This window comes from Panthera pardus, unplaced genomic scaffold (assembly GCF_024362965.1).
Source record: "Panthera pardus isolate Hobbes unplaced genomic scaffold, ASM2436296v1 HiC_scaffold_27, whole genome shotgun sequence".
In the NCBI taxonomy this organism is placed as follows: Eukaryota; Metazoa; Chordata; class Mammalia; order Carnivora; family Felidae; genus Panthera; species Panthera pardus.
The window spans coordinates 67,993,139-68,020,646 of NW_026526843.1; the positions used below are offsets into that span (position 1 = coordinate 67,993,139).

Genomic DNA, 27,508 nt, shown 5'->3' on the forward strand with positions numbered 1-27,508 from the left:
CAACTGTATCTGTCATCACATTGGAATATCCTTACCACTTTCCAACTCCCTTTCCTTTCTGTCTACACCACCTCCATCCTCATTTTCCCAGCTTATGATTTTAAGTCTCCTGTCCTCTCCATCAATCTCTTACCCCCCCAACACACCTTTTCCAATCAACCATTAACAGTGGTCATTATAGCAACTTCCATTTACTGAGCTCCCATTACGTGCCAGGTATTTGTAGCTATTTTATCTATAATCCTCCCAACCACGTTGGCAAAGTAGGAATTATTCTGAGATAGTGAATTGACTTACTCAGGATCACACAGTTTTAAGTGACAAAGTTAGAATCCAAGGCTGGCTGAACAACAAACTCTTGTACTCTTCCCAATGCACTTCCTCACTTACCCAGTCCTACTCATGTTTTATCAGCAACTCTCTAATTTAATTCTGCTTAGCATTTTCCACAATTGTCACCTTACTCCACACCTTTACATAGGTGTAGAGTAACTTGACATCTAGCCTGCAAGAAGTCTCCAAGTTTGTCTGCCCCTTTACCCCTTTTTTTAGTTTTCATTTATTTATTTTGAGAGAGACAGAGACAGCGTGAATGGGGGAGGGGCAGAGAGAGAGGGAGACAGAGAATCCCAAGCAGACTCCGCACTGGCAGCCCAGAGACCTATGTGGGACTCAAACCCACGAACTCACGAGATCACGACCTGAGCCGAAACCGAGACTGGGACACTTAACTGACTAAGCCACCCATGCTCCCACCCCCCTCCCCCACCCCCCACTTTACCCTTTTTCTAATCAAAACCCCAAAGCCACAGGTATCACTTTCCATCTCCACTTAGGAAGGAAATGCAATTAACATTTACAGAGCATCTACCATGCCACTGTACTATGTAGGTGCTTTCACACCACATGATAATAAACTTAAATTCCCACAAAAGAGTTATTAATTAATGAGGCAGGTTTTATCATCTTTATTGCAAACAAGAAAACTGAAGGATTATTACAAATCCAAGCCTCAAACACTGAGCAATTTTCCCAGGTTCAAACTAAATATGAAGCTGGGGGTTGAAGCTATCATTCTGATTTCAAAGTCCATTTTCTTTCTTTTCAACTTTATTTATTTACTTACTGAGAGAGAGAGAGAGAGAGAGAGAGAGAGAGAGAGAGAGAGAACCAGCTGGGGAAGGGCAGAGACAGAGGGAGACAGAATTCAAAGAGGCTCCAGGCTCTGAGCTGTCAGCAGGGAGCCCAACATGGGGCTCGAAGTCACAAACCACGAGATCATGACCTAAGCCAAAGTTGGATGCTTAATCGATTGAGCCACCCAGGCACCCCCATTTTCTTTTTATTATACTACCCTTACTGCACCAATCTATGCTGGTTTACAACCTTTTATGGCATCAAATCCCAAGTGAAGGTGCTGTCAAATTGTTCAATCAATTCTTGCTACCTAGCAGTATGTTTTCCACTCCTTTCAAAGTTTATTTATTTTTGCTAATCTCTACACCAATGTGGGGCTCAAACTCACATCAAGAGTCACATTCTCCACGGACTGAGCCAGCCAAGTGGCTCTCCACTCCTTCTAAGAAAACCTGCTAGCCAATTCCCCCCACACTAGTCACTTACTTCTACCTCCTAAACCTTTAGACAAGCCATTTTTCCAAACCAAAATGCCCTGCTGCTCCCTCCCCATGAAACCCTTTCAAATTTTTGCTCAAAATTCACCTCCACGACATCTCTTCTAATGACCTCCACTGACTTCCAGCTATTCCACAGAAGCATCATTGTAAATCAGGCCACGTGCAGGGGCCAATGTCAGAGGAGGAGGAAGCTAGGGGCATAGATGAAGGCACCTTCATTGGACAAGACAACTTGGAAATGAGTATCCCAGAGTACTAACACTATCAAATGCAGCATCACCCTTTTCCAGGAGGTTAGCTCATAAAACCCAACTAGGAAACCCCCACTCATCTTCTTCCTTAACATCCCTACCCAAGACAACAAACCCAAACCTGAAAATTACAATAATCCCTGAAAATCAGAGCTGCTAAGTCAGGGCACTTAGTTATGATATTTGTCTTAGACAATATCAACCTCTCAAAATGAAATACAATATTCCATACAGAAATTGAGCTTGTAGCTGGCTTATGTCTTATTATGAATAATTATGCTTTGTACTTGTTTATTCCATCTTCCTCAAATGATAAGAATATCCCTGACAGTAAGACCTGTATCTTCTATTTTTCTGGGTTACCTCTTGTGTATGTGGTAGTTAATTCTCTTTAAATTATATAAGCAGTTATATAAGCAGCATTGAAGCCCATTAACTGGTCCTGAAATCTGATTCAAAGAGGTAAACAATGAGCAACTTCACACAATATGTTAGGCAGTGAGAGGTAGTGTAAGGCAGTGGAAACAATGAATTACATATGTGTCAACTACCCTTTAAAAGTTGCAAAAATTAAAAGTCAAAAAAAAAAAAAAAAAAAAGAACCATGATCAGTAGCTCTAGGTCCCAGACCACAGAAGAAAGCTCCTCAAGATCAGAAAATGGATTTTATTATCTTCATACCATACTGTCAGTTTATAGTCCATAACAGGTGCTCGATAAATGTCTAGTGACCTGACTTGAACTCGTCAAGGTCTATCATTAGCTAACTTACAGAACTTTTACTAAAGTCCCACATCTTATTAAAGTCAAAGCCCAAGTTTTCCTTATCTATGATGAGGTTAAGAATAAATAATCACTAAGACCCCTTTCAGCTTTGATTGATTCTACATGTAGCACTTTATACAAGGGAGAAAAACCTATATTGTGAGCAAGCATTAGGTGCATTCTGTCAGCATACAGGTGGTGAGTGATTAACAGAAGGTGAGCCAATAAATACATGTGCTCATTTATACAGGGCATAGTATATATTAATCCTCCTTGAACTACCAAGTCCCTGAGGGCAAAGACTGTGTTTAAATAGCATCTGAAAACAGGGGCGCCTGGGTGGCTCAGTCAGTTGACTGTACGACTCTTGATTTCAGTTCAGGTCCTGATCCCAGGGTCATGGGATCAGGCGGCACGTGGGGCTCCGTGCTGAGCGGGGAGCCTGCTTGGCATTCTCTCTCTCTCTCTAAAATAAATAAAATGAAAAAGCAATTTTTAAAAAATAGCATCCAAAACAGTGTCATGAACTTAAATACCAGATGATAAAGAAAGCGTTATCATCCTGACTTGGCGTTCACCAATAATTTGGGAATAACCAGTATGAGGAATAAAAGCCTGAATATAACACTGCCCCAGAACACACACACAAAAAGGACAGCGACTACGTAAAACTGAGCTGACAAAGAGAGAGAAGCAAAGGATGGAGAACAAGAACAATGGCAGAAAGCATACACAGAAACAAAATGGACTACACAGCAAGAAAATGACCTGGGATGCTCTACTGAGGACACTAAAGAATCACCTGAGTGGCAAAGAGGCTGCAAACTCCCCATTGTCTGCTGATATCTTCGGCTTTCATCTTCTGCTACCTCATTGATGTCTGAATAGTCCACAGCATCTTCTGTACTCCTGATCCATCCTATAAATAAAAGCAGAGGCCGGGGGAGCAGGTATATCTCAACTAAGAGCAAGTAACTCTCACTCCCAATAATTCCCATTGAAAAGTGCATATACAGTAAGTGGCTAGCCTCCTCCTCCACCTTACTCCCCATGACCCAGACTTACCTTCATCATTTACAAGGACACCATCAGTCCCAGTCAATTCTTCGTTTGCCGTGAGTTCAGTGATCAGGCTGCCAAGACCCAAAGCGCCCAAGCCTGCCAAGTGCTTCTTACATTCCTGAAAAAGGGACAGCACTAGAGTCAAAGATAACAATTAAACCTAAGCTTCCCACACAAAGCTTAGGAACATCACATTCAAGAACTGTAAAGTATATCTTCCACTAAACTCCACATTGATCAGATCTTTATGAATATATATATATGTATATATATATATATATATATATATATATATATATATATATATGCTGTCCAATTTCATCACCATACTTCAATATAAGAAAAGATTATTCAAAGAACCATCAAGTCTAAACAAATGGAACAGTTCTCTGATTAAAGGTTAAGGCAAATCACTGGATTAGAAAGGGAAGACAACTTTTTTTTACTACCTTTTGTGTGTCTGCGTGTATGGCAGAAGAATATTGATCAGTGTTTTCTCCTTGAGAAAATGAACCGAAGTCAAAGTAGGCAAGGTTCATTTAGGCACAGGAAACAATTCCATGAATGTCAGTGAGCAGGGGAAACTACCTAATAAGTGCACTGCGCCAGAAGAGGTCTGCCCCAAATAATCCGAACATTCACTGTTCTAAAAACTGAGGCTTGGACTACATGATCTGTTGCAGGTTAGGTCCAATTCTCTGGCTCTAGAACCACGTCAGGTGAATGATGTCAGAAATGCAGTTTCAAAAATCTTCAAAGTTCTCATAGCAACGGTTTAAAAACAATGTCACTAGTTACGCTATTTTTCCTGCTGCCTTGTTAGGATGAATATTATCCCCCAAAGGCCCCCACATCAGCGCCCCTGACCTACGAGGGCTAGCCTACCATTCTCTCTTCTCCCTACCCTCAAACAGAACCAAGCCTCCCCACTCTATGTTATGCACACTCTAGTATGACAGTGCCGGCTTGTTTCCTCTCCTGTCTTACGTTAACTGCGCCGTCTCCCAGAGACTCTCCCCTAAGCACCCTCTACTGTCCTCAATCTTACCTGCTCCCCTGAACTGCACCACCCCCAACCCTATCCCCACGCCCACGCCCTCACATCATCCAAGACGCTTTCCCCCTCCAGCTGCCCGGCTCCATTGATGTTGCCAAAAAGGAAACCGGTTAAAGAAAATGGGCCTCCTCCCGCCGAATCTTCATCGCTGTCTGTGTCAGACATGATGGCGGTCGTAGTGTCACTAGCTGCTGCGGGTAGCAGCAAATCCCAGCCGGGTCCCATAGACCGGAAACAAAAATATCAGTCGCCCAGAAGTGACTTAGAGAGCTCCTTGATCCAACCAGGCCCTACCGGAAGCGGAATGGGGGGGAGGAGACGGAAACCGGAAAGACCGGCCGTCCTACGAAAAAGGAGAATTTGTTTCACTACTTTACTAACGGCTTTTGATTCGACAGTACACGATCAGGAGGTTACATATCTCGCAAGCGGTTGGTCAAAGGAACGGTTGGGTCCCGCCCCTTCCACTTATCGTCACGCGACCCTTCTCAGAGCCTTGGAGTGCTATGGTCCTTCTTCCAATTAGGGGGAACTGCCTTGGTGACGAGGCACGTCTTGGTAAACCGCGGGCGTCCACGACAGGGTACACGGAAGTGGAGGCCAGAAGTAGCCCTGGGTGTCCCGCTTCGCTGTTTCCTGTCAAGAAGAAACTGGCCGTGAATTGCACTGTGCCAGAACTACCTTTGCACGTTAGTTGTTTTGAGTTACCATTTCCCCATGGAAGTGGAGTCCTCCCCCCGCCCCGTTTTTTTTCGAGAAATGTAAAAACGAAAGAGTAGAATGAACTGCCGACCCCCCACCTGGATTCTTAATTGTTAACATTTTTACAGGGTTTTTTTAAAATTTCTGAACCATTTGAAAGTAGGTTACACAAATATGGGATTCCCCAGCCCTAAAAATAGACGTTCTTCTACATATCTACAAAACCATTATCGCATCTTTAAGTGCGATGAGTCTTTAATTCAATATCACTTAACATACAGTTCATATTTACATTTCCCCAATTGTCCTAGTTGGAGCATTTTACACTTCAAACCGGGATCCGCTCAGGGTTCCCAATGCGCGGCATTTGGTAATTTCCCTTCAGTCTTAATCCAGAAAGCACCAGCCTTTTCAAAAAAATGACACATTTTTTTAAGAATCAAGGCAAATTGTCTCGAAAATACTCCGTTTTCTGAATTCGTCTGTTTCTTCAACTTGATTTAGGTTCAATATTTTGCTGGCCACCAGAAGGCACAAATGGTTGTCCCAGTATTGATGATGCTATATTTGAGCTCAGAGCCTGGAGCCTGCTTCAGATTCTGTCTCTCTCTCTGTCCCTTCCCTGCTTGCAGTCTGTCTCTCTGTCTCTCAAAAATAAATAAAACATTAAAAATAGTTTATAAAAAAAATTACTTGAATCATTTTTTTCTCTATGGATTTGTTTCTGTTTGTATTCAACTTTATGATTTGCTTTTATTATCCATTTATATAATTTAATTTTTAAACTATGTAAATTTTGACATGGTTCAAAGTCTATGTAACTATGTAAAAACTATGTAACTGTACTGTAAAAACTATGTAACTATGTAAGTATGTAACTATGTAAAAAGCTATTTCCATTGAAGTCTTGCTCCCAGGCCTATGCTCTCTACCCCATTCCCAGCCACTCCCTTTAAGTAACCATTCATTAATTTCTGGGTTATCCTTCCTGTGTTTATTTTTTTATTGAGGCATAATTGACATATTCTATTAGTTTCAGGTGTACAATATAATGATTTGGTATTTGTACTTCCTGCATTTCTTTTTTACAAAAATAAGCAAATGAGTACACATGTTATTTCTGCTTTTTCATTACACAAAAGATAGCATACTATATATACTCTTTCACCTTGCTTTTTCGCTTAATAATTTAGCCTGGAAATCACAGTGTACCACTTAATAGCACTCTTCCTCATTCACTTTTATGGCTGCTTAGTACTTCACTGCATGGACGTCCCTTGGAATGTGAACAGTAGTGACATTTCTAGGCCAGATGACAAAGATCTGCCAAAACCTGCATAGTAGCTGAGATGCTGCACTCTGGTAGTGAAAAGTTAGGAGAATACTTTTGCTATCCTAATGGTTAAGGCAAAAAAGCAGAATGGAATATGTTTTTAAATGTACTTTATACTGCTTGGCTGCTTGTGCTTAAGGAAAAGCAGATTCAGCAATAGGTAGTTGGAGGATTATAGAATGGGGAAAGAGGCTTCAGATACTATAAATATTAAAGATGCTATTCTTGACTTAAAATGTGGTTTTGCATAAGTTTACCCAGCAATTCCCAGCACTCCTAGGTATATACACAAGAGAACTGAAAACATGTCCATACAAACCCTTGTGCACAAAGGTTCACAGTAGCACTATGCATAGTAGCCAAAAGGTAGAAACAATCCAAATTTCCCTCAACTATGAGTAGATAAAATATGGTATATCCATACAGTGGAATATTATTCAGCAATAAAAAGAAATGGAGTACCCTTGTGTGCTGCAAAATGAATGAAGCTTGAAAATATTATGCTGAATAAAAGAAGAGTTCCAGGGGTGCCTGGGTGGTTGCTTGGGCATCCAACTTCGGCTCAGGTCGTGATCTCACTGTTCATGGGTTTGAGCCCAGTGTTGGGCTCTGTGCTGACAGCCTGGAGCCTGATTCAGATTCTGTACCTCCTTCTCTCTCTGCCCCTCCCCCACCCAAGCTCGCACTCTCTCTCTCTCTCTCTCTCTCTCTCTCTCAAATAAACATTTAAAAAAATTTAAAAAACGAGTTCCAAATAACCACATATTGGGGGCACCTGGCTGGGTCAGTCGGTAGAGCATGCAACTCTTGATGTCAGGCACATGAGTTCAAGCCCCACGCTGGGTGTAGATGTTAATTAAAAAAAAAGATCACGTATTGTTTGATTCCATGTACACTAAATGTTCAGGAAAGACAAAGTAGAGTACTGATTGCTTAGGGCTGAGGATGGGAACAGGAATTAACTGCATGAGGGATCTTTTGGGGGTGATGGAAATGTTCTAAAACTGGATTTTGGTGACAGCTGCAGGACTCAGTCACTACTAAAAGTCATTAAACTGTACACTTGAAATGGGTGAATTTTTTGGTATGTAAATTATACTTCAATAAATCTGTTTTCAAAGCAAAGCAAAACAAAACACAACCCTGTTTTGCTTCTCCTTACCACTCACTTAATAGTGCATTGGCACCATATACAATTAAGTCAGTATTAGTTCGTTTTTATGACAAACAGAGGAAGGATATTTTCCTGAGATAACTGGAAGAGGCAAAGGACATTAAATGTTATGTCTCATGTCTACAACCCTAGCCACTAGTACAGTAATACCTCTAACACACCAGGAGTCTGATAATTGTTTACTGGATGTAGTGTAATAATTGCCTACAGGGAACTAACTGGTGTGTCACTAGTGAAAAGCTAAAAGGAAATGAAGCTAAATCGTGGAGATACAAAGGTGGTTGGGGTAAGGCAAGAACTAGAGAATCAATGTTAACAGTGAAGACAGTTCCCTACCCTGGTTGTCTGAGGTAGAAAAATAAGTACGGTTACACACAGGTGCGATGTGAAATATGACAATTAAAGTTATTTCATCCTTTGCAAGTTGAAAGGCATTTAGAAGCAACTCAAAACAAAGGAGGGGGATGGAGGAATTGCTTCAATCTTTAGAAAGCAACAGACCCAGTAAAATCAGAAAAGTTTATTACCATCCATTATGAACAATTTAAAAAGTGATATTAGCATGTTAGTCTTGATACAAAATCCTTTTAAGTAAAAAAAATCAAGATGCCAGTGTATGTTTAGGACCATCAGAACAGCCCAATTCAAAACCACACTCTCAGACTTGTGGATCAAATCTCCGTTCATTAGAGGACACAACTTTGACCAAACCAAACCCAGGCTTACATTTGGGAATTTGCCAGGCAAAATGGGAGCAGGAGCCACAATTAAATTAAAAGCCAATTTAAGAGATTTCAGTAGCTACACAGAAAGTTCCCAGAGACACAGGCGTCAGCCACGTTTCTAGCCCCTTTCAACCACGAAGTCCTGTGAGCACCTCAGGCAGCATCAATCAGAACATCCTGAGACTAGAATACACTCGAGCAATTGGTGCTTTCATTTGGCTGCCTGTGGGAAAACTCAGCGTCCAGTTGACTCCTACAGTCACACTACTCTAACAGACCCCCACTTTCCAATGTGTTACTGGGCCACCCTCACCTTCTTCCAGGTAATACCCTGTTCACACAGAGCCCCTACAACCCTGGGGCCCTGGGTCACACACTGGAAATAGATACAGTACATTGAAATTGAGATAGGAGACATCTACCAGACAATATCCATCTTGGATCCCCCACAGCTTTAGACAATCAGTGGTGTAAAAATATACACCATTGAATTACTGTATGGAGTGGAGGGTGCAGTGATAAAGGAAAATCAAAACAAAACACTTTTGCCCATGGTGAGGGAAAGGAAAACCAGAAGAAAAGGAGTTAGACTAGTGAGCTTACATGACTTTTTACCTTCTAACAATACTTGGTATCTGCCTGACCTCCAGGGTTCAGATTCTCCAAAAATAGGGGTGCCAGAATTAGCAAATAAAAATACAGAATGACCCATTAAATCTGAATTTCAGATAAACAGCAAATCATGCTTTACTCTAAGTAGGTCCCAAATATCGCATGGTGCATACTTACGGTAAAAAATTACTTATAAAAAAGTAGGGGTGCCAGGGTGGCTCAGCCGGTTGGGTGTCTGGCTCTTGATCTCGACTCAGGTCATGATCTCATGGTTCGTGAGTTTGAGCCCCATGTCGGGCTCTGCGCTGACAGCATGGAGCTTGCTTGGGATTGTCTCTCTCTCCCTCTCTTGCTCCTACCTCACTCACAATCTCTATCTCAAAATAAATGAATAAACTTAAAAAAATTATTTGTAAAAAAAATATTCCCTTTTATCTGGCAACCCTATTCAGGAGGTTCAGTTACCTGAGGGCTAATCTGATCATATATTGCCAAAGAGCAACAGTAAGACCATCACAGAGCAAAACACAGGCACTTCACCCACCACAGAAGGCGGGATGTGATTCTTTTAACTCCATTTCCCAGACTCTCAAAGATCCAATGCTTATTTTGGCAGGGTGAGAGAGTATGTGCACAGCGGAGTTCTCAACCACTATCTGCCAGGTGGAGAAGTTATGTTTTCCTTCTATATCAGATGAAGAAGGTCAAAACTACAAGTAGGGAGGATAAGGAGAAGCAGGCCTACCAGGGTAAGGAATCTGACTCCTACTCTCCAGAGCAGGCTGAGCAACTCCAGCAAAATCCCCACAAATGTGACAGCCCCAGGGTCTGGAGATACAACATACTCTCCAAGTCTCTTGGAGCAACTACAAGACCTCAAAGGCAACCAAGACTAAACACACACACACACAGATGCAGATGTACAGAGGAGGGAGGAACAGGAAGAGAGCAAGGTAGCCTTTATGGTAACTCAGAGGACGCTGAGGAGTCTGAGGGAATCAAAGAACTCCCTGACAATGACTAGCAGAACATTTTGTTTGTTGGTTGGTTAGTTTTATTTATGGGGTTAACCTTTAGTGGTCTTTCCCTAAAGTGAAAGCTGACAGAAAAACAGGGACTAAGAGACACCTCAGGGACACAGTTTTATGGAGGGATCAACTCCACATCGCCAAGCCCATAGTGCTATCATAATCTGATAGCAGATCTGACCATCAAGACCCCACTCCCAAGGCACTATCATGACTAAGTGCCAAACCCATTTCCTGAGGGTGGAAGAGGAACCAACAACAAGTCCATGGTGGATGAATAATCCTCTCAAAGGCGTAAAGAGGGAAAGAAACATCAATGGGTCACATGGGTGGCTCAGTCAGTTAAGGTTAAGCAGCCAACCCTTGATTTTGGCTCAGGTCATGATCTCAAGGTTCTTGAGTTCCAGATTTGCATCTCTCTCTCTCTCTCTTTCTCTGTCTTCCCTCCTCCTGCCCCTCCCCCACTTGTGTGTGCTCTAGCTCTCTCACGCTCTCTCTCTCTCCCTCTCAAAATAAAACTTTTTTTAAAAAGAGGGAGGGGCACCTGAATGGCTCAGTCAGTTAAGCATCAGACTTCAGGTCACGATGTCACGTTAGTGGGTTCAAGCCCCATGTCAGGCTCTGTGCTGACAGCTCAGAGCCTGGAGCCTCATCAGATTCTGTGTCTCCCTCTCTCTCTGCCCCTACCCCACCCCTCTCAAAAATAAATAAACATTAAAAAAGAGGGAAACCTCAAAAAGAACAGGATCACATTATGCTTTTTTCCCCCTGCAGCCTCTGTGGGAATTTCTAGTACCTATTAACTGAGTATCTCTGAAAATGTGTTTCCAGAGATGTTAACAGGTGTTGCATGGGACCAAAACAAAAAAAGTTCAGTGAAATAATTTTGGGAAATGTTGCCTACTTATTGAAAGTTATAAATTCCTGCAGTAGAGGAACCTATTCAGCTTTATTTAAATCACAGGTTACCAGAAGGGAGGTGGGTGGGGAGCTGGGTTAAATAGGTGATGGGGGTTAAGGGGTGAACTTGTTGTGATGGGCACCAGGTGTTGTGCAGATGTGTTCAATCACCATATTGTACACCTGAAACTAATATTATACTGTGTGGTAACTGGCATTTAAACAAAAACTGAAAAAAAAATCACTGGTTCCTGACTTACTTGACCACAGAACCCTTTTAAGGAACATCTATTAGTATCTCACAGAACTTTGAAAAATGCTGCTTAACCATTTTTTGCAAAAATATCTGATCTCAAGAATGGGAAGAACATGCCAATACTGGGAACACCCAGGAATCACATATAAAATGCTTTTCCAAAATTAGCATATTAGAAAGTTTAAGGCAATGATCTGAAAACTGTAGAAACTTGTCCTTCTGTGAGGCACTTGCTCAATGGTAAATACAAGTAGGAAAGCTAAATTTAGAGGTAAAAGTCAGTCTCTCTCTCTCTCCCCAAACTTCCTCCAGAAGATTCAGACCAAACTTCAAAGCAGCCATGTACAAACTAGGCTGTCTTTGTTCCTCCAAAAGCCCAACAACCTGGAGCTTACAGGTTCTAGGAAAAGAGACAAATCGCTTGTGCTGGCATTGTTAAATGCTATCAAAGGAATCCCCCTCATTCTCCTTAGGTGCAGTCCCCAAGTAGCACCCTGAAAGCTATAAGAGGACACACTTCTTGGTGTTCTTCTTTGTGGCAGGGTAAAGCACAGCACGGACAGCTTCTGAAAATACCTCATGGACCCCATCCTGCATCAGGGCTGAACATTCCAGATACTTCACAGCCCCCACCTGCTTAGCCAGGGAAGTGCCTTGCTGAGGAGTTGTGGGCACTAGGCTCTGTTCCTTCAGCTTCTTCACTGTCTCAATGTCATTCCGCAGGTCCCTCTTGGTGCCTACCAGCAGGACAGGTACATTGGGGCAATGATGAGACACCTCTGGGTGCCACTTATGCCTCACATTGGCATATGACGATGGATTACCAATAGAAAAACAAATGACAAAGATATTGGTCTGGGGGTAGGACAGCGTTCGCAGTCGGTCATACTCCTCTTGGCCAGCTGTGTCCCACAGGTTCAGGCTGACAATTTGGCCGTCCACAGATGTCTGGGCACTGTAGTTGTCAAAGACGGTGGGGATATACTCCTCAGGAAAAGCATTTGTTGTGTAACTGATGAGGAGGCAGGTCTTACCTACAGCCCCATCTCCTACGACCACACATTTGATTGTCTGCATTCTTCCCTTGGAGTCCTAAGTGAAAGAGAGAAAGAAAGAGTGTTCACAGGGGTGCCTGGGTGGCTCAGTCAGTTGAGCGTCCAACTTTGGCTCAGGTCATGATCTCACGGGTTGTGAATTCGAGCCCCATGTTGGGCTTTCTGCTGTCAGCACAGGGCCCATTTCAGATCCTCTGTCTCCCCCTCTCTTTCTGCTCATCCCCTGCTCATGCTCTGTCTCAAAAATAAATAAATAAAGCATTTAAAAGAAGAAGAAAGAGTGTTCACAGATGCTTGGTTAATTTTGGGAGCCTATGCTTTATAAACCTTTCTTTCCCTCTGAGAAATTGAGGAAGACACCCCCCCCACACACACACACTGTCCATCCCCTTAACACCACATAAGAGTCAGCTGGGAAAGACTGTATAGGGTAGGGGTTCTTACCGTGGAGTCCATGGACTGCTAGACAATAAGCTTCAGTAGGTCCTAGAAGCCACCTCTGAAGTATACAATATGATGTGAATGTACGTAAGTGAATTTTTCTGGAAAGAAGATCAAAAACTGTCATCAGATTGTCGAAAAGGGCTGAGCCCGTAAAGATTAAAAAGCATTCATATACACAGGTATTTATGTTACATCATTGTCATGACACCTGGATATACTCTATCAAAGGTGCTAAAACATAGTGGGTGCTCAATAAATGGGAACAAAGTTTTTAAAAACCATTGATACAGTTTTTGAGTGTCCAACTTCAGCTCAGGTCATGATCTTGTGGCTCATGGGTTCGAGCCCCACATTGGGCTCTGTGCTGACAGCTCAGAGCCTGGAGCCTGTTTCAGATTCTGTGTCTCCCTCTCTCTGCCCCTTTCCCCCCCCCCTCAAAAAATAAATAAGCATTAAAATTTTTTTAATACATAAAAATAAAAAACCATTGATATAGAAAGAAGGTTCTAAAGGTTGAAACAAAAGAGACATGGCTCTTACTTTGGGGATGTGGCTATCGACTCAGCAAAGAAACCTCTGTTCCTAACAAACAGTGACACCGTAATACTGGAGAGAAAGGTAGGCCAGTCAGACATAGCCCTCTACAGAAGTCGTTAAGAGTCCAGGCTCTGAAGTCAGACCACCTGGAGTCTAAAACCAGTCCTCTCTTTTCCTAAGCTTTGTAAATTTGGGCACGTTTTTAAATGAAACAATGTACGTGTAGTACTCATTAGTGCCTGCCACATAGGGAATACTCATTAGAAGTATTAGGAGCTACCATGACTTCATAACAATTCTTCTGTTCTGGGGAAGGCAACAGTTCTGTAATATGATTACAATGCTAGACAAAGCAGGGATCTCATCCCTTCCTACCCTATCTAAGCAAAACCATAGGTCATAACAGCACCATACTTTCTCATCCATTTCTTCATGAATCAAGCATTTGAGAGTTAATGGTAAGGTACAGATGATCTCCAAGAAGCATGTTTACTATCAATGCCCTACCCTGTCAGTGTCCCCCAAAACACTCCATTTCCTTTTAGCTTCTTAACTACTATACTAATTTCAGACCTGATCCTGATAGCATTAGCTTCGTCAAGTGTCAGAACATGGAGGAATGGGGATAAACTGTCATATGTATTTGATTATGGAAAAAAAATTGAGAATCTGTTAGTTTCTCACCTTCGGAATTTGGGGGAATAGATACATCCCCCATCTTGTTGTCTTATTAGCTAAGGTCTACATCAGGCCCATATCATAGATAAAACAAAACACCTTATTTTGGGTCAGAATCAAGAAAAATTGGCCTTCTGGGGCGCCTGTCTGGTTCAGTTGGAAGAGCATGTGACTCTTGATCTTGGGGCTGTGAGTTCAAGCCCCACGTAGGGTGTAGAGATTACATACATACATAAACTTAAAGAAAAGAAAAGCTGGCCTTATGAGTATGCTTCACACAGGCACACTGGAGGCAGCTATCCTCGCGCACAGCCAATTCTGACCATCAAGGCATTCCACCAAGAAGCCTTCACTAGCACAGGTCCCACAGCTAAAAGTTCAGAGTGTAATTCAGCTCCAGTAGGCAACAATCCCAGGGTATCCACTGATCATCAGCTCTTTTCATCTAGGAATCTCTTTGCATCTAGGAATAGACATAAGGATCAAACATACATTTCTTTTTTTTTTTTAATTTTTATTACATTTCTTTATTTTTGAGAGGCAGAGAGACAGAGCGCGAGTGGGGGAGGGGCAGAGAGAGAGGGAGACAGAGAATCCGAAGCAGGCTCCAGGCTCTGAGCTGTCAGCACAGAACCCGATGAGGGGCCCAAACTCAAGAACTGTGAGATCATGACCTGAGCCGGTCGGATACTCAAGCGACTGAGCCACCCAGGCGCCCCATACATACATTTCAATGGAAACAGGGTAAGGTCACCACCACCTTCTTTGAGAATAGCCTTCCTTGATTTTCCCAGTCTGGATTAATTTCTTCCTCCTCTGAATTCCTATAGCAATTACTGCCTGTACAACTCAGCTTCCCAGCCTGCTATAGGTATCATCCAGTGTCTAACATCTCTGTTCAGAGTGACTGCCTTCAAGACAATTGTGCACCTGACGGAGTTGTTGAACCAGAGCAAAACTTTTAGGCACAAAGACCACTTGGCACCCCAAGCTCAGGTCCTCATCTCTGTAAGCAGATGGGCTTTCAACTCACACTGATGCTTGGGAGCCTAGATGATGAAGTGCAGCTAGAACATCCCAGGTCTGAAACATAACCCAAAACATCCTCACCCACAGCAAACTTTCAATGAAAGGGAGTGCCCAGGAAAAGTCCCAGGTGTTTTGGGGGTGCTACTTTGTACAATTAATAGACTAATTTCTTCAGCCTGCATGTTCATTACATATTTTATTTATTTTTTTAATGTTTATTTGGTTTTTTTTTGAGAGAGAAAGAGACAGAGTGAGAGCGGAGGAGGGGCAGAGGGAGAGAGGGAGACACAGAATCTGAAGCAGGCTCCAGGCTCTGAGCTGTCAGCACAGAGCCCGACGCAGGGCTCAAATTCACAAACCGTGAGATCACGACCTGAGCTGAAGCTGGACGCTCAACTGACTGAGCCACCCAGGCACCCTTCATTATACATTTTATTTACTTATGTGTATGTTTGGAATTATCCATGGTTAAAAAGTTTAAAAATAATATTAAAGGGGCACCCTGGGTGGCTCAGTTGGTTAAGCATCTGACATCGGCTCAGGTCATGATCTCGCGGTTCGTGAGTTCAAGCCCTGCATTGGGTGAGCTTGAGCCATACTTTGGGCTCTGCACTGACAGTGTGGAACCTGCATGGGACCCTCTCTCTCTCCCTCTCTCTCTGCCCCTCGCTCACTTGCACCCTCTCTCTCTCAAAAATAATAAATAAATAATAAAAATTAAAAAATAATACAAAAAATATATCTAAAAAACTGAAAACAGGATCTCAAAGAGATATTTGCACACCAGTGTTCATTGCATCATTACTCACAAGCGCCAAGAGGTGGAAGCAACCTAATGTCCATCGATGGATGAACACATAAAGAAAAAATGTGATCAGGGCATCTGGGTGGCTCAGTCAGTTAAGCATCAGACTTCGGCTCAGGTCACAATCTCATAGTTTGTGAGTTCGAGCCCCACGTCGGGCTCTGTGCTGACAGTGTGGAGTCTGGAGCCTGCTTGGGCTTCTGTGTCTCCCTCTCTCTCTCTCTCTCTCTGCCCCTCCCCCACTCCCTCTGTGTCTCTCTTTCTCTCTCTCTCTCTCAAAAATGAATAAACTTCAAAAGATGTGATATATATATATATATATATATATATATATATATGAATATTATTCAGCCCTAAAAAGAAGGAAATCTTCATACATTACAACATGGATGAAACTTGAGGATATATGCTGAGTGAAATCAGTCGCAAACAGACATATAATGCGTGATTCCACTTACATGAGGTATCTAGAGTAGTCAAATACATAAAAACAGAAAGCAGAATGGTAGGTGCCAAGGCTGGGGGAGGAGAAATGGGGAGTTGTTTAATGGATATGAAGTTTCAGTTTTGCAAGATGAAAAATCTAGAGATCTGGGGCACATGGGTGGCTCAGTTGGTTAAGCGTCTGACCTCAGCTCAGGTCATGATCTCGTGGTTTGTGAGTTTGAGCCCTGCATCGGGCTCTGTGCTGACAGCGTGGAATCCACATAGAATCCTCTGTCCCCTTCTCTTTCTGCTACTCCCCCACTTGTGCTCTCTGTCTCTCTCAAAATAAATAAATAAACTTTAAAATTATTAAATGTTTATTTATTTTTGAGAGACAGAGAGAGAGCGTGAGCAGGGGAAGGGCAGAGAGAGAGGGAGACACAGAATCTGACGCAGGCTCCAGGCTCTGCGCCATCAGCACAGAGCCCGATGCGGGGCTCAAACTCACAAACCGTGAGATCACAAACCATGAGATCACTATCTGAGCTGAAGTCGGACGCTTAACCGACCGAGCCACTCAGGCACCCCTAAATAAACTTTAAAAAAAAAGAAAAATTCTAGAGATCTATTGCAAAACAATATGAATACAGTTAACACTACTGTACTGTACATTTAAAAATGGTTTAAATTACTAAAAACAAACATATTCTTCAAGGTTTTGGAGCTCTGGTAGAAGCCTAGAAGTTATAAGAGAAAGGCAAATGAGACAAGTTTGTCTACCTCAGCTTTGGGATCCAGCACAATGCTGTGCTGTTAAGAGCCACCTTCAGCTTTCCCCTCCTCACCACCACCACTATCTACACACACTCTCCCAGGTACTACTATGGGCAGCACACTACTAGAAGGGACTCAAAAAAGAGTAAAAAGAAAGAATGCTAGAAGTTACAATCTTGTGGTCAAGACAAAACTTCTGTGAAAAGGCAAATAATAATACAAAGTAATTCATGGCTTGGAGGGGAAAAAAAAGTTGCTATGGGGAAGCAACAGGAATCTAAAACTTGAGAGCTTATTATAGGCATTGTGCCAAATACTTTCACATTATCTTCTTTAAGCCTCCCAGTAGCACTGTGAAGTAGACATCAGAGCAGCTCAGAGATCTTTAGGTATGCCTCTAGGATCAGAAATTGGGAGAGGTGTGGCGCTGCAGAAATCAGCACCCCCAGAAAGTTCCCTTCTGAGTTAGTCATTCGCGGTTAACTGGAATTACAGTTTCTTCTAAATCTTCCAATGTCCTCTGACAAGGCATCCTTCTTCACATGTATAGTCTGCGTAGGAGTCCATTTTCTCCCAGGTTGAAACACAATGTAAAAGACCCAATAGCAGCAGAGACCAGAATGCAGCTAAAAGCATTAGTAATTCTAGCACATTCTCCTCCAAGTCTCACCCTTTCCATAAGTCTGAGTCTAATGTACTTGAAATCACTCTGTAACTTTCTGAAACTAAATCAATTCAGCAGAAGACCCCTCCCCATTTTTATTTACCACACTTTGCAACTTAGTTATCTACTAAATCCGGGAAGCCTTTTCACATTGAAGACAGACTTCTCTGGTTCAAGTCCAGTCGAAGAAGGCTTTAGGACTGGGGGCCGAAGGAAGCCATGTGAACACTCCCCAACCCAGAGGCAGTGGTAGTGACCCATCAATACCACACGAGCCCACTCAGCACTTCCCTCACATCCTTCTTCACCAAGGCTAATTGAATTCGGGACGTCATATGGACTGGTGAGCCCGGGACAGAGAGGTGCCCCACAAATAGGATTCACAAACAGGAAGAGCTGTCTCAGTCTCCTCCATAACATACATACACCTCATCCCACCCTCAAATGCCTTCCATCCAGGGAATGGCTCACAGACTAAGGCAACCAACCGTCCGGGGATGGGGAGACTCAAAAGGGCGGCAAGGGGTACCGCCCGGTGGGGGGGAAGGGTCTCCAAAAAGATTACCTGGCAAAGCGATCGTCCTCCCCGCGTCGCTCACCGATGCGGGCAGAGCCTCCAGGGCAATTCTCGCCCGGGGTGGGCAGGCTCGGCGGGCTCAGCGCCACATCCGGGCAGCTACCGAGTCCCACCCCGTCGTCACACGCAGTCTCGGCACGGTGCCCCGACACCTCCTGGGAAGTGGAGTCCTAGGGCCAACCTCACTGTCTGCCAGTCACAGGCTTCTAAAATACACCCTGGGGGTGATCGAGGATTACTTAGCTCCGGACCCCAGGTGCGGACCCCAAAACGAGTTACTCGGTTCAGAGGTCCCCAAGGCTCATCTTTCCCTTGGCAAGTGAGGCCACCCCCTCCTCCGCAGGCCCCCTTTTCCTCCTCAAGACCAATATTAACATAAGGAGGCGCTCCGGAAACTGACGTATTAGGAGAAACGGAGGCGATAAAAGAAAACGAGGGGCGTGTGGGTGGCTCTGGGAGTGGGGGGTGACTGGTTGGCTCAGTCGGTTAAGCCACCGACTTCGCTAAGGTCATGATCTCCGGAGTTGTGAGTTAGAGCCCGGGGGCAGGCTCTGTGCTGACAGCTGGGAGCCTGGAGCCTGCCTCAGATTCTGTGTCTCCCTCTCTGTCTCTCTCTTTCTCAAGAATAAATAAACATTTGGGGTCATCTGTGTGGCTCAGTCGGTTGAGCATCTGACTTTGGCTCAGGTCATGATCTCACGGTTCACGGGTTCAAACCCCGTGTCGTGCTCTGTGCTCACAGCTCAGAGCCTGGAGCCTGCTTTGCGGATTCTGTGTCTGCCTCTCTCTCTGTCCCGCCCCTGCTCGTGCTCTGTCTCTCTCTCTCTCTCTCTCTCTCTCAAAAATAAATAAAACATTTTTAAAAAAGAATAAATAAGAGACTCTTAAATACAGAAAACAAACTGAGGGTGGAGTGGGGGAAGAGGGAAAATGGGTGATGGGCATTGAAGAGGGCACTTGTTGGAATGAGCACTGGGTGTTGCATGTAAGCCAATTTGACAATAAATCATATTAAATAAATAAATAAATAAATGCTTGTCAGGAAAAAAAAAAGAATAAATATTTTAAAAAAGATGGGGCGCCTGGGTGGCTCAGTCGGTTGGGCGGCCGACTTTGGCTCAGGTCATGATCTTGTGGTCTGTGAGTTCGAGCCCCGTATTAGGCTCTGTGCTGACAGCTTGGAGCCTGGAGCCTGCTTCGAATTCTGTGTCTCCCTCTCTCTCTGCCCCTTCCCCATTCTCACTCTGTCTCTCTCTGTCTTTCAAAAATGAATAAATGTTTAAAAAAATTATAAAAAGAAAATGAGCTAGTGAACGAATTAGGGTTACTGTCACTATGTATTAATTTGCATTTTCTAGAGTTTTCTGTAAATGGAATCATATAGTATGCACTCTTTTTTTTAGCAACTTTGTTGAGACCTAAATTCACATACTGCACAATTCACTAATTTTAATCCTGCAATTCAGGGGCACCTGGCTGGCTCAGTCAGTAGACCATGTGACTCCTGATCTCAGAGTCCTAAATTCAAGCCCTAGGTTGAGTGTAGAAACTACTTAAAAATAAAAAATCTTTGGGGCGCCTGGGTGGCTCAGTCGGTTAAACTCCATCTTCGGCTCAGGTCGTGATCTCGCGGTTGATGAGTTTGGGCCCCGCGTCGAGTTCTGTGCTGACAGCTCGGAGTCTGGAGCCTGCTTCGGGTTCTGTGTCTCCCTCTCATTCTCTCTCTCCCTCTGTGCCCCCCCCCCCCACTCATGCTCTGTCTCTCGAAAATAAAGACTGAAAAAAAAAAAACAATAAATCTTTTTAGAAACTGTACAATTCAATGCAGTTTTTGTATGTTACATTATTTTTTAGGTTACTTTGTTTTTATTTCATTTTATTTATTTTTATTTTTTTAATGTTTATTCCTTTTTGAGAGAGAGAGGGAGAGAAGAGCGAGCAAGTGCAAGCAGGGGAGGGGCAGAGAGAGAGAGACACAGAATCCGAAGCAGGTGCCAGGCTCCTAGCTGTCAGCACAGAGCCCAACACGGGGCTCGAACCCATAAGCAGTGAGATCATGACCTGAGCCAAAGTCTGATGCTCAACCAACTGAGCCACACAGGCGCCCCTTAAGTTTCTTTATTTACTCTGAGAGAGAGAGCGAGAGAGTGCAGGAGAGGGGCAGAGAGACAGAGAGAATCTCAAGCAGGCTCTATCTCACCAACTGTGAGATCATGACCTCAGTTGAAATCTGGAGTCAGACGCTTAATGACTAAGCCACCCAGGTGCCCCACATTATTCATTTTTTAAATTGTGGTAAATATGTATAACAAAATTTGCCCTTTTAACCATTTTCAAGTGTACAATTCAGTGCCATTAAGTATATTCACAATGTTGTGCAAAATCGTCACCATTGATATGTCCAAAACGTTTTTTATGGCCCCAAATAGTAACTCTGTATCCATTAAGCAATAACACCTTATTCCCTCCTGCCCCCAGCCTCTGGAAACCAAATGTCTGTCTCCATGAATTTGACTTTTCTAGCTACCGTTCATCTTTTGATGGACATTTTGGTTGTTTACAATTTTTGACTATTATAAATAATGCTGCTATGAATATTGCCTTACAAGAATCTGGTTTTGTTGATTTTCTCTATTGTTTTGTTTTCTATTTCACTGATTTCCACTTTGATCTCCATTAATTATGTTACTATACTTTGAGTTTTATTTGCTCTTCTTTTTACTGAAGTGAAACCTGAAGTCATTGTTTTGAGACATTTCTTCTAATACAGGTTTTTAGTACATAAAAATTACCCCCTAAATACTGCATTAGCAAAATACCATAAATTATACAGTGTGGTTTTTTAAATCTTTATTGAGTTCAAAATATTTTCTAATTTCTCTTTTGATTTCTTCTTTGACCCATGGGATATCTAGAAGTGGATTGTTTCATTTTCAAATATTGAGGAATTCCCAGGGATCTTTTGGTTGTTGATGTGTAATTTAATTCCATTGTTTTTAGAGAACATATTTTGTATGTCTTGACCCTTTTGAATTCATTGAGTCTTTTTTGTGGCCTAGAACATGGTCTATTCTGGTGAATACTCCATGTGCACTTGAAAAGAATGTGTATTTTGATTTTAATGGATGGAGTGTTCTAAAAATGTCAATTGGGTCAATGAGGTTGATAGTGTTGTTCACTTCTACTATATCTTTGTTGATTTTATGCTTACTTTTTCTATCAATTATTGAGAGAAAGCTGTTGAAATATCTGAATATTCTGACTAGAATTGTGGATTTGTCTATTTTTCCTTGCAGTTTATCTGTTTTTGATTCATGTACTTTGAAGCTCTTATATCAAGCGTACATGTATTTAGGAATGTTCTCTTCATTTATTGACCCCTTTACATTATGAAATTACCTTCTTTTTTTAATGCTTATTTATTTTTGACAAAGACACAGAGCGTGAGTGGGGGAGGGGCAGAGAGAGAGAGAAAGACACAGAATCTGAAGAGGCTCCAGGCTCTGAGCTGTCAGCAGAGCCTGACGCGGGGCCCAAACTCACAAGCCGTGAGGGGCTCAAACTCATAAGCCGTTAGATCATGACCTGAGCTGAAGTCAGATGCTCAACCAACTGAGCCACCCAGGTGCCCCTACCTTCTTTATTCCTGGTATCTTTGCTCTGAAATCTACTTTCTTCCATACTAATATAGCACCCCACCCCCAGCTTTCTTTTGAGCAGTGTTATCATGGCACATCTCTTTTACATACTTTTACTTTTAACCTATTTGTGTCTCTGTATTTAAAGAGCATTCCTGGGGCGCCTGGGTGGCTCAGTCGGTTAAGCGTCCGACTTGGGCTCAGGTCGTGATCTCGCAGTCCGTGAGTTCGAGCCCCGCGTCGGGCTCTGGGCTGACAGCTCAAAGCCTGGAGCCTGTTTCAGATTCTGTGTCTCCCTCTCTCTCTGACCCTCCCCCGTTCATGCTCTCTCTCTGTCTCAAAAATAAATAAACGTTAAAAAAAAAAAATTTTTTTAAAGAGCATTCCTTATAGGCAGCATATGGTTGGGTCTTGCTTTTTTTTTTTTTTTTTTACCCAGCTTTACCATCTCTACTCTGTAACTGGGGTGTTTAGACCAATCTACATTAAAAGAAAAAATTTTTAAATGCTTATTCATGCTTTGAGAGAGAGAGAGAGAGAGAGAAAATTATGAGTGGGGGAGGGGCATAGAGAAAGGGATACACAGAATCTGAAGCAGGCTCCAGGCACTGAGCTATCAGCACAGAGCTGGACGCAGGGCTCGAACTCATGAACCATGAGATCATGACCTAGCCAAAGTCAGACGCTTAACCAACTGAGCCACCCAGGCACCCTTAGACCAATCTATATTTAATGTAATTGTTAATATGGTTAAGGGTTTTTTTATGTTAATGTATTTATTTTAAGAGAGGGCGTAGAGGAAGGGCAGAGAGAATCCCAAGCAGGCTCTGTGCTCAGTACAGAGACCAATGCGGGGTTTGATCCCACGACCATGAGATCATGACCTGAGTCAAAATCAAGAGTCAGACACTTAACCCACTGAGCCATCCAAGCACCCCAATATGGCTAAGTTTGAGTCTGTCATCTTGCTTTTGTTTTCCCTTTGTCCCATCTCTTCTTTGTTCTCTTTTTCCTCTTTTTTCTACCTCCTTTTGGATTGATCAATATTATTTTAATTCCATTTTATCTCCTTATTGGTTTATTAGCTTTACATCTTTGTTTTATTATTCTAGTCGTTGCTTGTAGGTTTATTATGTATAACCATAACTTAACAGTCTACTTTCAAGTGTTATTATACCACTTCATGAAGTTATAAGAAACTTATGTTAATGTACTTCAATTTCTGTCTTCTTGGATTTTACATTATTGTTATGCATTTTACTTGTACCCCACAATACACTGTTATTATTTTTGTTTAAACAGTTATTTTTTAATAGACTTTTTTTTTAAGTAAACTCTACCCCCAGCATGGGACATGAACTCATGACTCTGAGATCAAGAGTCACATGCTCTACAGACTGAGCCAGCCAGGCACCCCAGTAGACTTCACTTCTTACATCAGTTTTAGGTTCACAGCAAAACTGAGCAGAAAGTACAGAGAATTTCCATATACCCCCTGCCTCCAAAAGAGTCATAGCCTACCCCACTATCTCAACATCCCACACCACCAGAGTGGCATATTTGTTACAGTTGATGAACCTACATTAATACATTATTACTACCCAAAGTCCATAATTTAGAGTTTGTTCTTGGTGTTGTATATTCTATGAGTTTTGACAAATGTACGATGACATATATCCACTATTATAACAGCATACAGAATAGTTTTCCTCTTCTAAAAATCCTCTGTGGTCTGCCTATTCATTCCCTTCTTCCCCCAATCCCTGGCAACCACTGATCTCTTTACTGTCACTATAGTTTTGCCTTTTCCAGAATGTCATACAGTTGGAATCACAAAATATGTAGACTTTTCAGATTGGTTCTCTCACTTAGTAATGTGCTTTTGAGGTTCTTCCATGTCTTTTCATGGACTGATGGCTTGTCTGGATTTACCACGGTTTATTTATCTGTTCACCTTCTGAAGGACATCTTGGTTGCTTCCAGGATTCAGCAATTATGAAGAAAGCACTATAAACATCTAAGTACAGGTTTTTGTGTGGTCATAAGTTTCGCTCATTTGGGCAAATTGAGTGTGATCGCTGGCCCAAATGGGCAATTATCTTTTTTTTTAATTTTTTAAATCTTTATTTATTTTTGAGAGAGAGAGAGACAGAGCACGAGCAGGGGAGAGGCAGAGAGAGAGGGAGACACAGAATCCAAAGCAGGCTCCAGGCTCCAAGCTGTCAACAGAGCCCGATACAGGGCTCGAACTCATGAACTGCGAGATCATGACCTGAGCCGAAGTTGGACGCTCAACCGACTGAGCTACCCAGGCACCCTGGGAAATTATCTTTTTAAAACATCTTTATTGAAATAAAAATTTACATACAATTAATTCACTCATTTTATTTATTTTTTATTTTAAAAAAAAATTTTTTTTTTAACGTTTATTTATTTTTGAGACAGAGAGAGACAGAGCATGAACGGGGGAGGGTCACAGAGAGAAGGAGACACAGAATCTGAAACAGGCTCCAGGCTCTGAGCTGTCAGCACAGAGCCCGACGCGGGGCTTGAACCCACGGACCGTGAGATCATGACCTGAGCCAAAGTCGGACGCTTAACCGACTGAGCCACCCAGGCGCCCCTAATTCACTCATTTTAAATGTACAATTAATGATTGTCAGTATATTTACAATATTGTGCTATCATCACAATATGATTTTAGAACATGTTCATCACCCCAACAAGATCCCTCTTGCCCAGTTGCAGTCACTCCCTGTTCCCAGTACTGGGCAACCACTAATCTACTTATTGTCTCTACAAAGGTGTCTTTCCTGACTATTGCCCATAAATGGGATCACACAATATATCATCTTTTTGTATCTGATTTTTTTTCACTTAGCATGTTTTTGAGTTTCACCCACGTTGTAGCACGTATCAGTACTTCATTCCTTTTTATTGCCAACTTACATTTTTAATCAAATTTACAGAGGTATAGTTTATATGCCATAAGCTCATTTTAAGTTTACAGCTTGATAACTTAAAAAAATTTTTTTTTAAGTTTTTATTTATTTAAGGGGCACCTGGGTGGCTTAGTCAGTTAAACGTCCAACTTCAGCTCAGGTAATAATCTCATGGTTAGTGAGTTCAAGGCCTGCATTGGGATCTCTGCTGACAGTGCAGACCCTGCTTGGGATTCTCTTTCTCTGCCCCTTCCCTACTCTCACTTGCTTTCTCTCTCTCAAAAAAATAAATAAATAAATAAACTTTAAAAAAAAGTTTTTATTGAGACGCCTGGGTGGCTCAGTTGGTTAAGCATCAGACTGTGGCTCAGGTCATGATCTCACAGTTCGTGGGTTCGAGCCCTGTGTCGGGCTCTGTGCTGACACCTCAGAGCCTGGAGCCTGCTTCAGATTCTGTGTCTGCCTCTCTCTCTGCCCCTCCCCAACTCATGCCATGTCTTTCTCCATCTCTCAAAAATGAATAAACGTTAAAAAAATTTTTTAAAAAAATACCAGCCAGATGTCACAAAAGATGGCAGAGCAGGACGCTCTAAGAATCCATCCATCCTCCTAAACAATTATTGAATTGGCAGGAACTGTCAATTGTAACAACTTGGAACTATGGAGTGTAGTTAAATACTTGCAGAGTCCAGGGGAGAGCTTCATAAAGAGGCTTATCAATTTTGGTAAATTTCTTCAAACATTGGCCTTTTACCCAGTAGTTTTCATCCCCCAGCACTAAGGCAGGTAGGTAAGAGAACAGTTCCTAGTGCAGCCTCCTGAAGCTTGAGTGGGCAATAAAGACATTGTCCTTCAACTATCAGGATCATGTGGTTTGATTGCTGATTGATGTTTTTGATGGCTGAGAGACAGGCACAGAGGCTGACCATTGTTTCAAACCACGTGGACTGAAGCAGATTACAGGGGGTTTAAAGAAACAGTACTTGGGTTTTTTGGTCTTTTGCTTCTTTCCCCACTCTGGGGACAGAGACATTTAAGGAAATCTTTGTCAGGTAACTGGCTGACCACAGAGATAACTGAACAGAAACTTCAGTGACCATGTACAACAAATAATACACACTTTACTATTCAAAATGTCCAGTTCTCAAAAGAATTTACAAAATATACAAATAAATATGAAAGTATGGCCAAGTCACAGGGAAAAGAGGATTTGAAAGAGGAAGCCCAGACAGTGGAATTACTAGTCAAAGATTTTAAATCAATGGTCTTAAATATGTTCAATAAGCTCAAAGAAACCGTGGATAAGAATTAAGTGAAATCAGGTAAACAATGTATGTAAAAAATGAGGGTATCAATAAAAGAGAAATTGCAAAAAAAATCAAACTGAAATTCTGGAACTGAAAAGTACAACAACTGAAATGAAAAAACTCACTAGGGGTCAATAGAAGATGTGAGAAGGCAAAAGAGATCAACAGACTTTAAGATGAGACCACTGGGGTGGAGGATGAGACCACTGGAGGGAGGGGAGATGAGACCATGATTTCTTTGAAATCATTCATTCCAAGGAAAAAGAAAAAAAAGATGATGAAAAATGAACAGAGCCTCAGTTGGTTAAGCATCTGACTCTTGATTTTGGCTCAAGTCATGATCTCATGGTTCATGAGACCAAGCCCCACGTCAAAGCCCCACATTGGGCTCTGCACTGACAGTGCAGAGCCTGCTTGGGATTCTCTCCCTCCCTCTTTGCCCCTCCCTGACACTCACATGTACTCTTCTCTCCCTCTCTCTCTCTTGCCTTCTCTCTCAAATAAATAAAACATTTTTAAAAAATGAATAGAGCCTGAGGGACCTGTAAGACATCATCAAATGTACCATGGTACACATACTCCACATAGAAGTCCTGGAAGGAAAAAAGAGAGAGAAAGCAGAAAAATTTTTTAAAAAAATAATAGCCAATAATGTCCCAAATTTGAGTAAATACATGAATATATATGCCCAAGAAGCTCAATGAAATCCACATAGGACAAATTCAAAGTTCTATATCAAGATATATTATTAAGTTGTTGAAACCCGAAGACAGAATTTTTATTTTTTTTTTTAATTTTTTAACGTTTATTTATTTTTTTTGAGACAGGGAGAGACAGCATGAACGGGGGAGGGTCAGAGAGAGAGGGAGACACAGAATCTGAAACAGGCTCCAGGCTCTGAGCTGTCAGCACAGAGCCTGACACGGGGCTCGAACTCACGGACCGTGAGATCATGACCTGAGCCGAAGTCAGATACTTAACCGACTGAGCCACCAAGGCGCCCCAAAGACAGAATTTTTAAAGCAACAAGGGAGGAGCACCTGGCTGGCTATCCGTTAATCATCCAACTCTTGATATTGGCTCTGGTCAAGATCTTGCGGTAATGAGATCAAGCCCTGCATTGGGCTCCA

The 27,508-nt window shown here is 42.4% G+C and overlaps 3 protein-coding genes across 11 annotated transcripts in view; all 3 read right to left on the reverse strand.

Moving 5' to 3' along the window:
* The window catches only part of TAF1 (TATA-box binding protein associated factor 1), an 82,050-nt gene extending 76,959 nt beyond the window's left edge, over positions 1 to 5,091 (reverse strand). For 7 of the 8 annotated variants that reach the window (XR_002074906.2, XM_019428706.2, XM_053891489.1 and 4 more), the window contains exons 1-3: positions 4,818 to 5,090; positions 3,719 to 3,833; positions 3,456 to 3,572 (exon numbers count right to left, since the gene is read on the reverse strand). Coding sequence is in view for 7 of the 8 variants with exons in the window: in XM_019428706.2 (XP_019284251.2) it covers positions 3,456 to 3,572; positions 3,719 to 3,833; positions 4,818 to 4,997 (412 nt within the window). In the remaining variant the exon portion in view is untranslated. Of the gene's footprint in view, positions 1 to 3,455; positions 3,573 to 3,718; positions 3,834 to 4,817 lie in introns of all 8 variants that reach the window. The other variant, XM_053891490.1, reaches the window with a different exon arrangement.
* Positions 5,092 to 8,486: 3,395 nt separating this feature from the next.
* On the reverse strand, positions 8,487 to 19,286 carry LOC109254618 (rho-related GTP-binding protein RhoG-like). Its single transcript, XM_019428699.2, has 3 exons — positions 18,480 to 19,286; positions 13,002 to 13,099; positions 8,487 to 12,594 (listed from the first exon to the last, which is right to left on the reverse strand). Exons 2-3 carry the CDS (start codon positions 13,011 to 13,013, stop codon positions 12,004 to 12,006), a joined length of 603 nt encoding a protein of 200 aa, XP_019284244.2. The 5' UTR covers positions 13,014 to 13,099; positions 18,480 to 19,286; the 3' UTR covers positions 8,487 to 12,003.
* Positions 19,287 to 26,047: 6,761 nt separating this feature from the next.
* The window catches only part of ITGB1BP2 (integrin subunit beta 1 binding protein 2), a 30,604-nt gene continuing 29,143 nt past the window's right edge, over positions 26,048 to 27,508 (reverse strand). For both annotated transcript variants that reach the window (XM_019428695.2, XM_019428691.2), the window contains one exon: positions 26,048 to 26,971. The gene's annotated coding sequence lies outside the window, so the exon portion shown is untranslated. The remainder of the gene's footprint in view (positions 26,972 to 27,508) is intronic.